General features: G+C 34.5%; 1 protein-coding gene across 1 annotated transcript; it reads right to left on the minus strand.

Moving 5' to 3' along the window:
* Positions 1-10,471: 10,471 nt before the first annotated feature.
* gatd3 (glutamine amidotransferase class 1 domain containing 3) lies at positions 10,472-17,608 on the minus strand. Its single transcript, NM_001017662.2, has 7 exons — positions 17,447-17,608; positions 17,128-17,180; positions 15,113-15,226; positions 14,857-14,976; positions 13,901-13,993; positions 13,252-13,408; positions 10,472-11,038 (listed from the first exon to the last, which is right to left on the minus strand). Exons 1-7 carry the CDS (start codon positions 17,546-17,548, stop codon positions 10,910-10,912), a joined length of 768 nt encoding a protein of 255 aa, NP_001017662.1. The 5' UTR covers positions 17,549-17,608; the 3' UTR covers positions 10,472-10,909.
* Between the last annotated feature and the right edge of the window lie 304 nt (positions 17,609-17,912).

The raw sequence follows: 17,912 nt of genomic DNA on the forward strand, positions 1-17,912 counted from the left end.
ATATGCTGGTTAAGTTGGCGGTTCATTCTGCTGTGTCAACCCCAGATTAATAAAGGGGCTAAGCTGAAGGAAAATGAAAAGAAACTATTAAAAAAAAAGGACTGGAATTCCTTTTGGGCCAAATTTGCCTTCAACAACACAGAACGTTGTTGCTTTCACCACATTATTGGCTAGAAGGCTTTTTCTTCTTAAGTGTAAACAAACATGGCCACCTTCATATGACAGATGGATAAAATAATTTTGTGTGTTTAAAATTAAAGAAAAACTTAGATTTTCATTAAGAGGGTCTTTAAAATTTTTACAAAGCATGAAAACTTTTGTTATAACTCAACAATGATAAACAATAAACTTTGTTAAAAGATTATATTAACATTATTGGTCTTGAAACAGAAGAGGAATAAAGCTTTTTTTAAATTATTATTAATTACTTTTATTGTTAAGTTTTTTTTGTTATTTATTTATTTACATTTACTGTGTTATTTAATAACTATATATATAATTATAGATATATATTTAATAACTATATATATATATATATATATATATATATATATATATATATATATATATATATATATATATATATATATATATATATATATATATATATATATATATATATTATTGTATCTGCACAAAAATGTTAATAAATATATTTGGCAAACAAAAATGGATTTCAAAAAACTGTTTTAACAGTGATATTTCTTAATATTAAGATTATATTAATATTCTGTTTTGGATTGTAAAGCTCCTATGGATGTTAAAAGTTCTTCACTGAACCATGACACATTTATTTGTACATTTAAAGATTGCAAAAAAAAAAAAAAAAAACATGCAAGTAACATGTTCACCAAGCTAAAAAGACTTTACTGATTTCCAATTCAGATGTACTGTTAACCAAATGGGCTGTGTGTAAAACAAATGATATGGTCTTTAACAGGCGAAAATGAACCTGATCACCAGTTCATTCTATCACTTAGCTGGATGTAATTGGCCAATGAAAGTGTGATGATCGTGGAAAGGATTAATAGGCTTTTTCACCTTTTTACCGGGCACACACACAGTTGCTCAAGTGCCTGCTTTCATTCAATTCATCGTATGCAGCTGCAGTAGCAAAGATCTACCTGCCAGAGAGAGAGAAAATGCATGCTTTTTGTGAATGGTCAAATGGCTTGACAGGTATTGTTGTGTGTGATTGGAGCATTCAGTACAGCCTTGAGCAAAATCTGCTTCTAAACACACTGTAAACTGAAGAGGGAACACACACACAGATATGTGATGCATACGTTTGTTCTGTCACACACATAAAAAAAGAAAACTTTTGAAGACCACCTCAACACTTACAGACACTGACCCCCAAGACCACAGCAGATGGACTGATTCACAATTGACTCACCTCAAACACTGATGACCGTGAACTTTGACCTGTAACAGACTGACCAATCCTGCGCGCACACACACACACACACACACACACACATACACACACACACACACACTATATTTCACAATTCTCTTCTAAAGGCTCTGCCAACAGTTCATTATATGATGAAGGACTGTTTCTCCCACTTGCCCACTGAAGCAGGTGTGAATAATTGCTTCAAAACATCCCGGAGAGACACTTGGAAAGGCGAGACAAACGTGATGACACTTAGCAAATCTGTTTGAAAGAGCAAAAAGCACTTCCTGTTTGCAAAGGAAGCCCCTGAGCAAGCTAAAAAGCTAAAAGTCCACGAGTGCATTTGCATGTGAGGCTTGTGTATTTGACGTGCACTAATGTGACAGCAGAAAGCTGGCACAGGGAAAGCGGCACACAAAAGATGAGAGGCACCACACTGGGCGACCTGCTCTGCTCTTTTTCAGGCTCAACTTACTGCATGAAGAGATTCCTGATCATCCAATACAGAAATTCAAGACGAACAACAACAACAATCATTTTGCAACAACTTGTTTTTTTTTTTTTTTTTAAGAAATTGTTAACAAAATATTTTAAAAGTAGAATTTAGACTGTATTGTCACCCTGGGTGTAAATAATCTTTAAATTTTTATTATTTTCTTTTATTTTTTTTTATGCTATTTTTCAATTACAAATTAACAAAATTTGTGTACTGTGTATTACCCGACAATAATATATGTAAATTATATGTCATTTAAGGACACACACTGAGATTCAAATGTACCTTAAAATGTTGTATGATTGTAATCAATTGAGTGTTGAAAATAACCAAACAAAAAAAAAAAAATAATGAACAAATAATTATTATATTGATAAATTTAGTTTGATGTTAATTTGATCAACAATAGAAAACATAAAAAAAATTATAAAGCATTTTTTTTTGCATTTATTATTATTATTATTATTATTATTATTATTATTATATTTTGCTTGGCAGAGTTAATTAAAATAATTGTAACCTTTAGTTCTTCAGTCAGGAATATTTTTATGAACAGTCTGATTTAGGGTTTACTGTACTATCTTCGGTAGCACTTTATTTTGATGGTCCATTTGAGTATTAGTAGACTGTCTATATTTATCTGATGATACTGCTCCTTCAACAGACATTTAACTGACTATAAGAAACTTTGCAAGTACATTTCAACTTACAATAACCCTAACCTTAACCCCAACCAGCGGTCTACTTATAATTCAATGAGAATTAGTTGGCATGTAGATGCAATGTAACTTAAATTCAACAAACGAACCATCCAAATAAAGTGTGACCATATTTTCTGTTTAGTATATGTTTTGTAAATTAATTCTGCACTATTTTAATGTCTAAATAATTAATCTAATTGTTTTTATTAATTATACCTTATTTTTTTTATTTATGTTTATTTCTGCTACCATTTAATTGCTTGCATTAGATTTTTTTTTTACTAAACAAACATAAGAAATATTTTCCTGGAAGCTAGATTACATAAAAGACATTTGAGCTTGATATTTTTTCTAGCATTTATTTCATTACATGAATCATATTATCTGATAAATATGTGTTTTTTAATGTCTTCCTGAACTCTTCTCAGTCCACTCGTCTCATTTCAAATTTTGTAGGGTTGTTTGAAAACTTTGTCTCAGCTTCTAATGAGAGATTTAAACTGGCTATTCATCCCCTGCACTATACCAAAACCAAATTACATCTATGTTCATCTATGTGTGATAAGTGTAAAATGACAGAGGACACCACAGCTCAAGCATTTTTTGCTTTGCTCCTCATTGTTAAATTTTTGGACAAATATTTTTGGTTTATACTCCAAGGCCTATAAAATTTTCCTCCAACCAGACACAGAGCTTGCTATTTTTGGTGTTTCAAAACACTCTCTAACTCTTCCATAGCATCTCCAACAAGCCCTGACTGAAAAAAATGTAAATCTCCTTTTCGAATCTGATTAATGAATACAGCCTCTGTTATCTACTTGGAAAGGCTCCGATTTATGAGATCCAATTCTAATGGAAAATTCTTTGCTATACCTGGGGACTCTTTCTCGGATACTTAGACCTGAAACATGCTCAATCCAAATCCAGCACTCCTCTTGAAAACTGACTGGCACACTGGGTCTTTTTATGACTACATACTCTGTAACACTACATTTTGTATCTCCAACAGTTGAACCCACATGTAAGGCAATTCATATTATCAGGTTTCATACACATTTTTACTACTAAAATTTCATGACTTTTTAATGATTTTTTCCAAGACTTTCAAGTAAATTTTTATGACTTATGAATTTCTAATGTTTCATGAAATGTCTACACGTGTAATAAAGAAAAACAATGCATGTTTAAATTTATACAGCATATCGTAAAACATGCAGCAATCTATCAGCTTCTCATTCACAACATTCAGTCAATCATTTTTTAATATCAGCTTATAACCGCACCAAAACTTATTAAAAGGTAATTAATTTGACTGCGCTCACGACATTTGTCATTTAAATAACGCTATAGTTGGTAGATCTGTGCAAAAGGCCTGCCACCACAGCCTGAAATAAATCCTAGAGGAAACACTGTAACCTTTATTCAAGAATAGATATTTGTTTTCCATGATTTTTCCAAAACTTTGTGGGGTTTTCTGTTTTTCCAACATTTTCCTAATTTCATTACTTTTCCAGGTATTTCATGACAGGTGAACCCTGTATTATTTTTACCTGCAAAGTGTGTATATTCTGAGACAATGTTGTTTGTTTGTTCTTTTAAAAAACAAGAATCATATTGAATTATATGTTTTTTTAAGATAACTTAAATCAATAACTTAAAAAATAAAAATTGTCAACTGATCTCATCATTTGTTGCAGGACAAGACTGATCTTCAAAACATAAATGAAAGAAATCTGCCTTGCCACTGGCAACAAGCTTTATATATTTCACATTCACACATTGAGAAAAAAGGGCAGAAAAAAGGCAATGGCCATAGAAATGAAGCAAGAAAAGAAACTGAAAGGTGAGGGGGTGTTTAAGGAAAGGGGGGTCTGTCCGTATTTGAAAAGGTGGCTGTGGAAATTTAGGGGGACAAAGTCACATCCATGCCGCACACACATTCAATTCTACTGATAAATACCGGGTCTGGACAAACCAGCATATGCTAATCAACACAGCATTTACACGTCAAAATCAGCATCCCAGTCCCTCTGGCTCCCAAACTCATTCTTCCTTCTCTTTCTTTCCATTCTTTCCCCCTCACCCCTCGTTAATTACCGTATGCCTTTCGCTTTGATAGAGAGTCTCTTGCACGAATTAGTACAATATTGCAGGCCCCTTTAAAGCCCAGCCCACCCAGCGCCCCCCGTCTTGTTGGATTGGGCCACCTTGCGCACGTATTGGTACCGGGTTTTTCAGTATAACACTTGTCAGTGGCATGCATATGGAAATGCGAGTCTCCATTTTAGCTGCTAATTCTGCATCCCCTCTAAGGCCCCTTGCTGTGTGCCCCCCACTATCACAAGCAGGGGATGCTGAGACCTCATGCTGGGGGCAACAAGGCGTCGTACTATTGAGGGATGGACAGGGGTCAGTGCAGGGGTACACTAACAGACAGGACACGCTTCTCTGGTCAAACAGCAGCCCACCCCATGGTTCTAGACCTGGAACAGTTCGTCCCGTCACTGACCAGCTGGCATAATTACCAAGCAGTTGTGCTTAAAGCATGGAATAGCATTGTGGTTTATTTTATTATTCAAGAGCAGAAGAAAAATATTTAATTAATTCATCATTAAAAATTACACTAAATGAAAACCATTCCATGTTGGTTCAAACAAGACTGCTTCAAAAAACGTGAACATTTATACTAAAAATAGAGGCATACATCTGAAAAATGATCCCAGAGTCTTCAATTAGCAAAGAAAAAAACGTTAAAAACTTTCAAATGGGGGAGGACAGGGGATATGATGTCATGAGAAAGAAATCCCCTTTCATTGTGTGAAGCAGTACAACCTCACTGTAGTTAAAAAAGCCTCTCAAGAGCATAAGCCAATCAGAATAAGAATAAAGGAGAACACAGAACCTAATCCGCTGCCTGCTATCAAACAGGCCTCTTCTGCACAAGTGTGAGAGGTTGAGAAATGCTTTGCGTGTGTGAAAGCGAAGGTGTTTGTGAGAGAAAGCAAAATGACAAGTGTGTGTGTGTGTGTGTTAAAGAGAAAGTGTGTGTGACTGGCTTGCTCTTGACCTGCGGCTGTATGCTGCTAATCCTCTGATCAGGATGCCAGGAGGACCGCAGGGCTTCAGGCCTCAGTCCGGCCCCTGATAGACTGCCCCGCTCACAATAACACACAGAGACCTTAGCCCATTAACAACTCACTGCCCTGAAGAAACCACAAGCCTGTCTCACGCTCACACACTCCTCACACATTTAATTTTAGGACAGGTTATAATCAAACAACTATAGGAGAGTTACTTATTTGATTCAACCCCAATTCTAAAAAATGTTAGAACATTTTGTGAAGTGCAACAAACCACCCGCTTCGAATGTTATCACTCGATTGAATGGGCGTTATCAGTGGTTATCAGCTGATAGGCATGGGCCAGATAGGGGCCTTCTGTACCAACTGGTAGGCTCCGAAGGCTGTTATTATTCACCCACATGGTTAACCAGCCATACTAATATAGAAGACTGCAGATCCTGATCTGTTTTTACATTACTGTGATGGTTGGGTTTAGGGTTGGGGTAGGGTAGACGTTAATGAAATACAACTAATGGGAAATTTAATAAATAATATGAATAATTCTTGTTAACTTACGGCCACAGCTGTAAGTGATCTATAGCTGATTAACCATGTGGATGGATGATAACAGCATTCTTAGCCTACCAGGAGGCACAGAAGGCCCCTATAGGCCCATATCTATCAGCTGATAACCACTTATAAAGCTCAATCAAGTGATAACATTCAAATTGGCTAAAGAAAATCAGGAATGGGTGATCAGCTAATTTGAAAAAAAAAAATAAAAGATTGCTTGCATTTTCAATAACAAACTTTCAATAGCAAACTACAAGTGAAAAGGTTAAAGAAAATTCTAGAGTTTTGAAGTCCAAAATTATTGGTCCAACTGTTAATGAGTGTTTCATTTATCCCAAACTGGATTTTAAAAATGTGGCTCTTCATTTTGAGCCATGTGAGAAATGTCAAACGAATCAAAAAATCTAATTTCTCAATGTAACATCATAAAGAATTCAGGTAATGCACCAACTACCAAACATAACATTGTGACAAGATTTAGTGAATTGTTGTGAAGCAAAGAATGCTCAGTTGAATGAAGTAGACAACTTTTGAGCCCTCAGATGGCACCATATAAAAACTGTCATGCTGTGATGTTATGTACAGCCACATGGGCCCAGGAGTACTTCAGAAAGCATCAGTCACTAAACTCAGTCTCTGCATCAAGAAAAGCAACTTGACTCGTCTTCTGCAATGAATGCATGGGATTCTCTGAACCAGAGCTATTCACATATAGCCAAAAGCAAAATGGAAAAGAAAAACAATGTCCACATTTCAAGTAGTTGCTCTGAAAAAAGGACCTGGAGTTCTAAGTTTCAAAGACCAAAGTGAGCAACCAGACATGCATAATGAGCAATAGATGTAAAAGGTATGTTATGATATGGGAGCGGCAGAGTAAACGCCATGGGTGACTGGCAGAAGGCTCTGGAGCTCTGCTTTCCTTATTGTGAAAATCATCTACAGATTATTTCTCTGTTCTTTCTGTCAAGGTCATATGTGTTAATAAAAAAGCACTGACATAGCTTAAAGAATTAGTTCACCAAAAAATGCTAATTCTGTAATTAATTACTCACCCTTATGTTGTTCTAATCCCGAGACCTTCATTCAGCTTCAGATCACAAATGATATTTTATATTTAAGAGAGCTCCCTCATCCTCCATAGACAGCAAGGGTAGTGAGATGTTTAACATGTTTTATTTGTTTGACAATTTCCGTCAGGTTGTCTGGGTGCAGGTTTACTATGGGCAATAATGCATTTTGTCAGTACTCAGCACAACAACAAGCTAATTTATTGCCCATACTAAATGCAGACCAGAACCTGACACAGCTGAAGAAAGTCATTTTTACAGTTTTTTTTTTTTTTTTTGGCAAACAAAAAGTTCTTGGAGCCTCATATTTTTACATTATTACATTACATTACATTTAATTACAGTTGAAGTCACATGGAATTTTTAGATTGTACTTTTCTGGACTTTGAACATCTCAGTAGACGGGAAAATTGCCCTCTATCACAGATAAGGGAGTCCTCAGATTTTATCTAACATATCTTAATTTATGTTCAGAAGATGAATGAAGGTCTCGAGGGATTAAAACAGAGAAATTCATAACAGAATTTTACTTTTTCATAAACTGATTCTTTAATCCTAAAAGGCATTGAACTAAGGAATTTCGTTTTCAACAAAACATCCTAAATGACTAAAATGTTAATTTTGCACAAAAATATTTGTAAATAAAGCTTAAATTCAAACATGAACTAATTTTAGATGACTACAGTGATGCCTACTTAACTTTTGCTTAATAATCAAATGTTCTGAGAATAATTTTGATGAAAAAGTTTCTCCGTGGTATTGTAGTGTGACACCTCTGTTCATTTAGAACTGTTTTTAAAACTACAACTTTATCTTTTTATTTTTCAACCTCGCTGTATACAATGCTTAGGCCATTTTGTCAGGAGGGTTTGTTATAGACAGCCAGTGCAAAGAAACCAGTAGCCTAAGAGTGTAGAGAACGCAAAGAGTGTGTATTTATGCGTGGTAAAGGTGGGGGTCTCAGACTGCCAGGCAAATACTTACCATTTGTCTGTGCAAGAGTGGCTGTAGGCCCCCAAATCCCTACGTTTTGTACGAACAAATTGGCAGAACGCGGGGTCTTGTTTGCCCAGCCTCTCTGGACGGCTGTGGGAAGTGGGTAGGCTGATGAGATGTGGGTGGGAGAAATCCCCATCAAAAAGCGCTTGTGCCTGAGAACAGAACTAGATGACCTGGTCTGAAAACCAATCGGCCTCCATCAAAAAAAGCAAAATCTTACGTAACCAGCGAGACATATCTGCATGAACTGAATGAACATGAAAAGTGGGGAAAGATATTTACAACAAAGTGGCAGTGAGAAAAGAAGTGGACAATTATGTATTGATTTAATTATTCGTTTAGGTTATTATTGCATTAATAAAAATGCATTACTTTGGTCAAATAAGTGACCGTTAAGACATTTTATAATGCTACAAATAAATTTTTACTTTCTTTCTATATATTAAAGACTACTCATCAACAGCAGCTTCCTCAAAATAGTACTGCTTTCAACATTGACATTTAAGGGATATTTCACCCAAAAATGAAAAATCTGTCATCATTTAATCATTCTTTACTCGTTTCAAACCTTTGAGGTTCTGTCCGTCTTCTGTTGAAGATAAAAGGTGATATTTAAAAAAAACAAAAAACAAAAAAAAACTGTTGGAATGCTGTATCCATTGACACAATTACATTTACATACATTTGTATTTCTTACAATGACAGGTTTTCACCATTCTTCAAAATATCTTGTTTAACAGAAGAAACTTTTAAGAAATGTTCCTTGAGCAGCACCAAGTCAGAATCTCTGATCATAGATATTTCTGAAAGAACATGTGACTTAAAGGATGCTACAAAATGTATATTAGAATTGTAATAACATTTAAAATTGTGTAACTGTCTCTGAATTTTTTATACAGTACAAAAATGCAGCATTGATGTGCAAGTCTTCTTTCCAAAATATTACTGGTCCAATCTTTTGAACAGTGAATGTGTACCTGCCTATACACATTTCTAAGTGCTAAAACGTGTATTTACTTTTCCTAAAGCAAGAAACTAAATGTAAAAACATTTTTGTTTTCATGCATCTGTCAATTTTGAATCAACATCCAATAATAACTTTTGTAAAAACTTTTACACTTTTTAAAATGTGTCTTTGGACGCTGTTTTCTCCTAAACCTTGCCATACATTTTCTAAGTAGCAGTTACAAAGACTGTTTACTCTACAAAACATGTGAAAAGATCTAAAAGCAGCTTTCTATTATTCCTAATGTAATCAAATTAACTGGTGAAGTAGGTGCTAAGTATTAGTTCATTTTTAAACTCTATTCACATTCAGTGTCATGCTTTTTAAGTGATGCATTTTCAATAATGTATAAGATGAATTTATTTTTTCTAAATCCGTTTACAATTAACACGTTTCTCCCAGGTGAATCTTGGCTTTTTCTAATGGAGATTGTACTGTTCACATTTCTTTTGTTTTGTTTTTACTTTGTGCTATGCAGTGCTGTTTTTTCCTTTCTGTATTACAATGACATGATCTGTCAACAAAAACGATACAAAGAGCAAAAAAATAAAAAATAAAAATTAGCCATAGTTTACATCAGAACATCCCTCCAGAATTCACTATTATGTTGACAGCATGACTAATTAATTTGACTGTCCTATCCATACACAATGACAGCAGGACTTATCATTTTGACAACGTTGACACATTCATTGACCCAGAACTTTAGTTTTGATAGATGAACTACAATGATTTGAAGCAAGAGACTGGCTTTTGCAGGTAATCCATGGGGTTTTGCGATTTGTACATGTTGTTTTGAGAAATGCACTTACTGTTTTGCAAATTTCAATTCTGATCTGAGAAATGTACCAAAGAGACTGAGAAAAACTGTGAAACATAACATCCCAGGAAAACAATACTGTATTAAATGCTGTACGATGAGAACAAGATTCAAATTTAAACTACAATGTTCACTATTTTTTTTTTTTTTGCTAACACAACTAAAATTCTAAATTAAAGAGTCTTTCATTTTAACTTAATGCAGAACAGCCCAATTCTTAGGCAATTACAGAATACATTTTTAAAAGAACTACTTTTCAATTGCTACCTCAGTACTACTTTTTGGTGCTTGCTGTTAAATAACTAATTGCTATTAAACTGCTGATTAAATAACTTGTCACTGACATTCTTTAACAAAATTATATATTCTTTATTCTTTCAAACTTCATATTTCAACACACACACAGTGTCTACTTAAATATAATTAACATGCACATCAAGCTGTTTTGGTACATTGTAAGTTGTACTTTGACCTAATATTCATTTCAAGTATTTATTACATTAAATTGCAAATACAATTGAAATATTTCACAACAGACAAATCTAGAGGTTATTTCATTTCACATTTCTTTTTTCAAACATTTAAAAAATCAGAGAGTGCCCTCTGCTGGACATTCAGCTAAATACCATTTAATAATGTCAGGCAGACACGTTTGATTAGTAATGTCTGTCAAAAGACTGCAACTTAAGTTTACTATGTTTTAATTGATGGTGTCTTACACATATCCTATATGATTGATGAACTCAATGCAGTGAATGTAAAGATACTGATATACTGGCTGAATTTTCACTTCCCGCTGAGCTTCAGGACATCTCTCACCATGGCACCGATCCCATCAAAAATCAAGTGCAGCTTTGTATCACACATGAACGCAGGTGTCGTCACCACCTTATTCTTCTGGTCCACATGAGCTTCGTGAAGGCCAAAGGTTAAGGGTAATTCAGACAAAGCACAGTACACTTACATAACACTAATGAGAATATTGTACATGAAAAAGCCTACATTATACAGACCCGTAACCAGCCTGGTTAAAGTAGGGGTTCTTTTAATTTTCTATTTAATTACGATATTTAAGTACTGCATTTTAGTGACATTTTAAGCGATATTTTTGCTGAATTAGCTTGTCAGATGGTCATCAAAACCACAATCTTTGATATACCAAAAATATTTCCTAAAGATTTGGAAAAAGGAAATATGAAATAATACTTAAATACATATTACATCATAAATCATTCCAAAAAATAGGAATCTGTTAAAGCGGTCAATAAATAAATCTGTCATTTATTAGGCAAATAACAAACTTTCCGCAGTAAGAATTTGGCCATTTGAATAAAAAAAAATTAAAACATAATAATAATAATAATAATAATAATAATAATGTGGAGCTTTTACACGCCTCTCTTGTGAAAAAGTACCTTTAAAAATACATGAATAACAACAATAGCCAAATATTAATATTCAAATATATTATTCAAATAAATTTTAATATGGTCAGTTTTTGGTGCTTCACACCTTTTTATTGCTCTTTTTTTGTATCAAGAATAAGGTCCAAGAAATAGAATAAAAGTTACCAGTAAAATGTTTTCTCTGTTTAAAAACAACACAGTAGTGAAAGATGACTTTTCTTATGTCAGATTGTGATGTAAAATTGTTAGCATTGGCCAAAACTGATTAGCTGAAGTAACACCAAAGCAACAGCCAACAGAGGATTCCGCTTAGTCTTAAAGCCTTTTTTTGATGGGTATATTCAGTATTTATGATGGCATAGCAGTCAAAATAGAAAAAAATAAGCTCATGTATGGGACAAATTCTGGACCTTTGTCAATAAGGGGTGAGTCTTCTGAATCACCTGAACCATCCCTGGATACGAGCCTGTTATAACTTTTTTCTGTCACAACTTCAATTTTCATTCATTCCTTCGACCTAGTCTCTTTATTTATCAAGGGTCGCCACAGCGGAATGAACCGCCAACTTGACTCTAGCACATTTTATAAAATACCCAGCTGCAACCCAATTCTGGAAAACATTGATACACACTCATTCACACAAAAACACTACGGCCAATTTAATTTATTCAATTCAGCTATAGCGCATGTGTTTAGACTGGGGAAAACTGGAGCACCCGGAGGAAACCCACGCGAACACGGGAGCACAAGCAAACTCCACACAGAAATGTCAACTAACTCAGCCGGGACTCGAACCAGCGACCTTCTTGCTGTGAGGCAATCGTGCTAACTGAGCCACAGTGTCATCTTAATTTTCAATTAACTATGAATAAGTAGAATATCATGGTTAATACTTTTTATTATTAATTTAGATTAATTGATTAATTTTATTATTATTTGTGAGTTTTATAGCATCTTAAACTTAACTGATAATATAATTATAAATAAATATATATAAATTATTAAAAATAAATACAAGTTTTATTAAAAACTTAATTTAATAATTTATTTTAAAATAATAAAGTACTAAATTATATTGAATTATCAAATTTAATTATTTAATTCTAATATTTATGCCTTGAAATAATATGATTTTTATTGGTTCTGATAATTATGACTCAATGGCATTTTTAAATTATTTAAATTAAAAATTACCACATCATGCCACAGCTACAAATTGGAACCCCATAACCCCCCATAATTGGAACATTTAGTCGTGTTCAACTTTTAAGTCATAATTTGACTTATGATGACTTCTACATGTTTGGTTTCACAGACTAAGTTTATGTCTAGTCCTAGACTAAAACATAAGCCGAAGATGTTTCAACTGGTAGAAAAAAAAACTTGTGACAGATCTTATAATATATTAGTGCCCTTTTTGTTTGTTTTCTCAACATAGACACAGTAATGTTATTTTCTGAGGCGTGTTCATAAAAATTACTTAAATGTCCTAACCGAACTATGGCCCGATCCTGACTTAGTTCAATCCCTGTCTGTGAAACCAGGTCATTATGCCATTAATTAATTAAACTATTAATTAATTAAACTAAATTATTAAATTTAACCTTAAACTTTTTTTCTCTAGTGAGAGAAGAAGAGAAGAGAAGAGAAGAGAAGAGAAGAGAAGAGAAGAGAAGAGAAGAGAAGAGAAGAGAAGAGAAGAGAAGAGATATAATAGGATATAGTGACATCTTTCACAGTATGTTTGGCTCCCAGTGCAGTGATGGTTTGTGTGGTACCAGCATATGGCCACTTCCCACCTTGCTCCTCCTCATGACCCACTGTCACATCTACACCAGGGAGAACTTTAGCAGCCAGCACAGGAGAAATACAGCACAACCTGCAACCAGAAGACAAGACTAGTCAACAACAAAACATGATCATGCTCTCTATACAGCACTTCAAAACTCTTACCCAGGCTAATATCAGAGTTCTTGAACCACCTGTACTTAGTTACTGACTTATAATTAGGCATCATTTCCTTGTATTGTTTTTCCCAACTTTATTAGCCTTTCCCAGCATGGTAATAATTGGTTCTGGCTTTACATCTAAACCATGAAATAGATGTTTAGACTGCTCATTTAACTTTATCAGACAAGTTTGTATTTTCAAGGGCCACAGATATACATTTTATTTTGTCTGTATTTTTTTTTTCACTTTTTCATCTGTGCCTTTAAAGTAGCTTCAAATGTTACAACACCAGCATTACAAAATAATTCTTCATGATGTTACCTTGAAAAATTAAGACTTATAACATAAAAGCTAGAGACAACAAAATGTGTTCAAAGCATTGGTCTCTAATCTTTAGTAATATACATATGTAACAACTAACCCAATAGGCTTTCCTGCTTTATGGAAGTCCTTTAAAACCCGCTCCACTTCTTTATTCACCTCACAATCCATCCCATCAATGGCAAATGTGGACCTGATAATGGTAAAAATGCATACAAATTTATTAGAGAAATGAGGACTGCAACAGAACACTGGTGACTAATTAAAACTCCTTTAAATGCAAGCAATGCCAACAGTGTTGCCAGATTGAGCCATAGTTTTGAATTTGATTGTGTGGGTAAAATATGAAATATGCAGGTTGACAAAATTTAGGTGATTTTGAAAGGTATATTTTTTATGAAACTTTTTTAACAACACAACTGTGTGCTCCTACTCCATTCAGTTAGTAGTGACCAATGCATAGCGCAAACTGTGTAGCCCCACTCAAAAAAGGAGGTGAAGGAAAGTTGAATCAAAATCTGACTCAAGAAAAAACTGACTACCCTTCACGTGCACGCACATCACGCAGCGCCTGCAGTTAAACTCACATCGGTTTATCATGACACTTTCATCGATCATTTTTTTCTGCAATGGACATTAACAACAACAACAAACAGAAGCGTTGTCTGATTGAATAGCAGCATCTAATCAAAAGAATTTAAAATGCCAAATGGGACAAACTTCAAAAGGAAACCATACGCTAATACAGTAGGTAGTGTAATCTACATAACAAGTTCAGTGTGTTGGTAGGAGGAGGCAGTGTTTCGATGTGATACAGTTATTTTGTGGTTCTGTGACAGCTGGTGTTGGTTGCTGTATAGTTAAAACATTATGACCGTTTGAGGAACTAGCTTAAATTAGATTTAAATAAATTAAAATTAAATTAAATAATTAAGTCAGCTATATCTGGCGACACTGAATGCCAATTTTTTAAAGTTGTAGCATTGGTGGTGTGCACTGTACACTATTAAAATGATGATATACCACCTGTTTATGAAAAGAAGTACTGTAACTCACAGGTTTTTAGCTGCACCAAAACCACCAGGGAAGATGATGGCATCGTGATTACTGGCACTCAGCTTGGCCAGATCAGTGATGTTGCCCCTGGCGATACGTGCCGATTCAGATAAGACATTCCTATGCAGACAGAAAAGTTGAGAGTAATTATTCACTTGATCTTTTCAGATCAGCTCATGAACAAATCTAATGAACTGTTTTTACGTTTATGTTCAACTGTTTTAATGAACAGACATTGTCAGGGTTAAGACTTCACCTCGACTCGGTCTCCGAAGGCTGACCTTTGCCATGGTCTATTACATGCATCTGAGATACATCAGGAGCAAACATCTGAACCTCTGCACCTCCACGGCTCAGATGCACCAGGATTCTGCATACACAAACATAAAAAAAGCTAAAGAGTTTGTACTAAAAATATTACAGCAATAGTTTTGACCCTAAATTACACATTTATTTATTTATTCATTTATTTATCATTTTTAAACTGGAATAACATTTAAATAATCGGGCCCGACTCTGCATGAATGCTGTTTTTCAGCAGACTCCTGCTCTGCAGAACATAAAAACATACAGACACTCCTAACATCTCATCCATCAACACATGAGAACAGTATAATCCATCACCAAACATGTAAAATAAAGAGAAACAAGCTTTGATCTCAGTGGCCACAGCGATAGTGGACCATTAGATGACGAGCATGGCATTTTTTTTTTAAGAAGTCTCAGTGTTGGTATTGTTTTTAGATTTTGTGGGATCTCATTCCAGACTTTTGTGAATACATAAAAGGATCTCTGTCCACAACAGTTTTATAAAAGTCGGTAATGACAGACATCCATTTGTTGCAGATCTGGTGGAACAATTAGTCCTTGCATTAAGTTTTGGTACCAGAGCACAAAGGACTGCTGAGGTAGCCGTATTTAAAATGTGATTGTACAGTTTAACCCTTGTGTTCATAATGCAATTTTGAAATGATAAAGCATTAGAGAGTGATAGAGCAAAGCAGTGATGTGTCCATCCAGAAAGTCTATTGTGTATCTTATAGGCCATAATTCAAATAAATCATGGACTTCTGCTGTCTTCATTAGTTTTAAAAACACAGATTTTTTTTTTTTTTTTTTTACAATTTAAAATGGCAACTTAGGAGATCTTTTCCGCTGGAGATACTGCTGTTCTAAAAAAAATGTTAATAAAAAAATCTTACTCATACCTTAGGGATGGTAAAGCAGAAAATTTGGGTGGTTTTAAAATCTTGACTTTTCCAAACCGCGATATACCTTGAACAAGATTATCGTCCCATGCCTAATTGTGCAGTCTAGCTGTTTGCTCCAAGATATCATTTGTTGTGGGTGGCCAAACTGGCAAACAATATGACAAGGTGGACAAGATTATGCCATGAAGAAACTATTTAGAAACAGAAAAAGACAAATTTGTCCTAATTTACCCATAAACAAATAGCTTTTGTTTCAGCTTTTTATAGACATTTAGAACATGTCACAATAAGTAAGGTCTGAGTCCAGACTGAGTCCAGATTTGTCTTTCTTCTAGAGGGAACAGTGCATGACACTGAACACTTAATGTTTGATAAATTTATAACAGTGTTTATATATTACATTACAGTACATGATTATACCCATACATTAATAGAACTTTCAGTTTCTTTGCTATTTGTTCAATTTCAACTAAATTCATCTTTATTTCTTTAGCACTTTTTACGAAGTACTTTTTTTTTTACAAAATAGATGTCAAAGCTGCTTAATATAGACAAAGTTAAAGTAAATTGAAACTGCTTCTGTTCGATATTTATTGTTGAAGTTGAGTTTAGTTCAGTGTAATGTCATTTAAATTTTACAACTATAGATTTGTTAACACTGAGGTAAACTTGGTGTTACATTCGCACATTCAGGGTTTCTCAATATCTTTGCAGAAGTCTTGTTGTTTTTTGTTTTTTTCTTTTTAGCAAATTCTAAATAGGGAATATATATTAGCAGCCAATGAACTATAGGACGTTACAACCGTTGTTCACATGCCATTAAATAGTGAAATCCGATTTCAGAATGAATATTCAAAGTGGCATGTAAATATAGGGACCGTGTCACAAGTTTTCACAGTTCAAAAGTGTACAATTGTGCGTATATATAAAACCTCCTTGACCTCATTATATTAACTATATATCTACAGGTTGTTGTGGTGAACAACCCAGGAAAGGAAAACGGAAGTAAACTAACTTATTATATATACTAACTTAACGTTATAACAGTAACGTTACTCACGCTGACGCCTCATGGATTTCAGTGCCATCAAAAACACCACATCCAGACAACACCTAATGAAAGTACAATGACAGTTAAAGTAACCTGGAATGGAAGAAAAAAACTCAAGAAAACTTGACTGTTTCAACTTCATGGGTGACATAATCCATACCATAACTGACTAGAAAGAACTACTAACGTTAAGTAAAGCCTAGAAATCCACACGCAGAAAACATTCACAAAATATTGATAATTGCACACAACTTTGTAAAGCTAATTTGACAAACTGGGTTAATAATGTGCAACAGTGGTCAGGGTCTGCAACATTAACGTTACTTACAACAGCGACTCTTGCGCCACTGCAGTTTGACGTTGCATGAAAGTGAGCAGCAGCGGCATATCTGGTGTGAGCCGGACGAAAGAGCGAGAGGCGCGAAATCATGGTGCGCAGTGGAGAGGACATGATGGAGGAGTGCGCTGGAAAATACTCTTCTTCTAAAGCACCGACAGATGAAGACGGTGGACACACAGCGCCATCTGCTGCTTAGTATGTCGATATACAGGTAAATATGATATTTTGTAGGATTTCTTGTATGAATTTCTGTATATTTGTATTTACAGCGAGATCCTAAATCATATTCAAGCCCATCTAATATAAGCACTTTCTATTCTATATACTTATTTCCCCCTTATTTACAGAACCCTAAATTACAAATAGAAACCATATACATCAACATTATGGTACCTTTTTATTGCAAATGTAGATTCTCCAACAGTATCGGGGGATGCAGCCTTGATGATGCAAG

This window comes from Danio rerio, chromosome 9 (assembly GCF_052040795.2).
Source record: "Danio rerio strain M-AB ecotype USA chromosome 9, GRCz13ab, whole genome shotgun sequence".
Taxonomy (NCBI): Eukaryota; Metazoa; Chordata; class Actinopteri; order Cypriniformes; family Danionidae; genus Danio; species Danio rerio.

Coding starts and splice junctions, on each gene's coding strand:
- gatd3 (NM_001017662.2), bottom strand. CDS start 17,548: ATGATTTCGCGCCTCTCGCTCTTTCGTCCGGCTCACACCAGATATGCC. Junction 17,181..17,446: donor GTGGCGCAAGAGTCGCTGTT/GTAAGTAACGTT, acceptor TACTTTCATTAG/GTGTTGTCTGGATGTGGTGT. Junction 11,039..13,251: donor ATACTGTGAAAGATGTCACT/ATATCCTATTAT, acceptor TTTGGCCTTCAC/GAAGCTCATGTGGACCAGAA.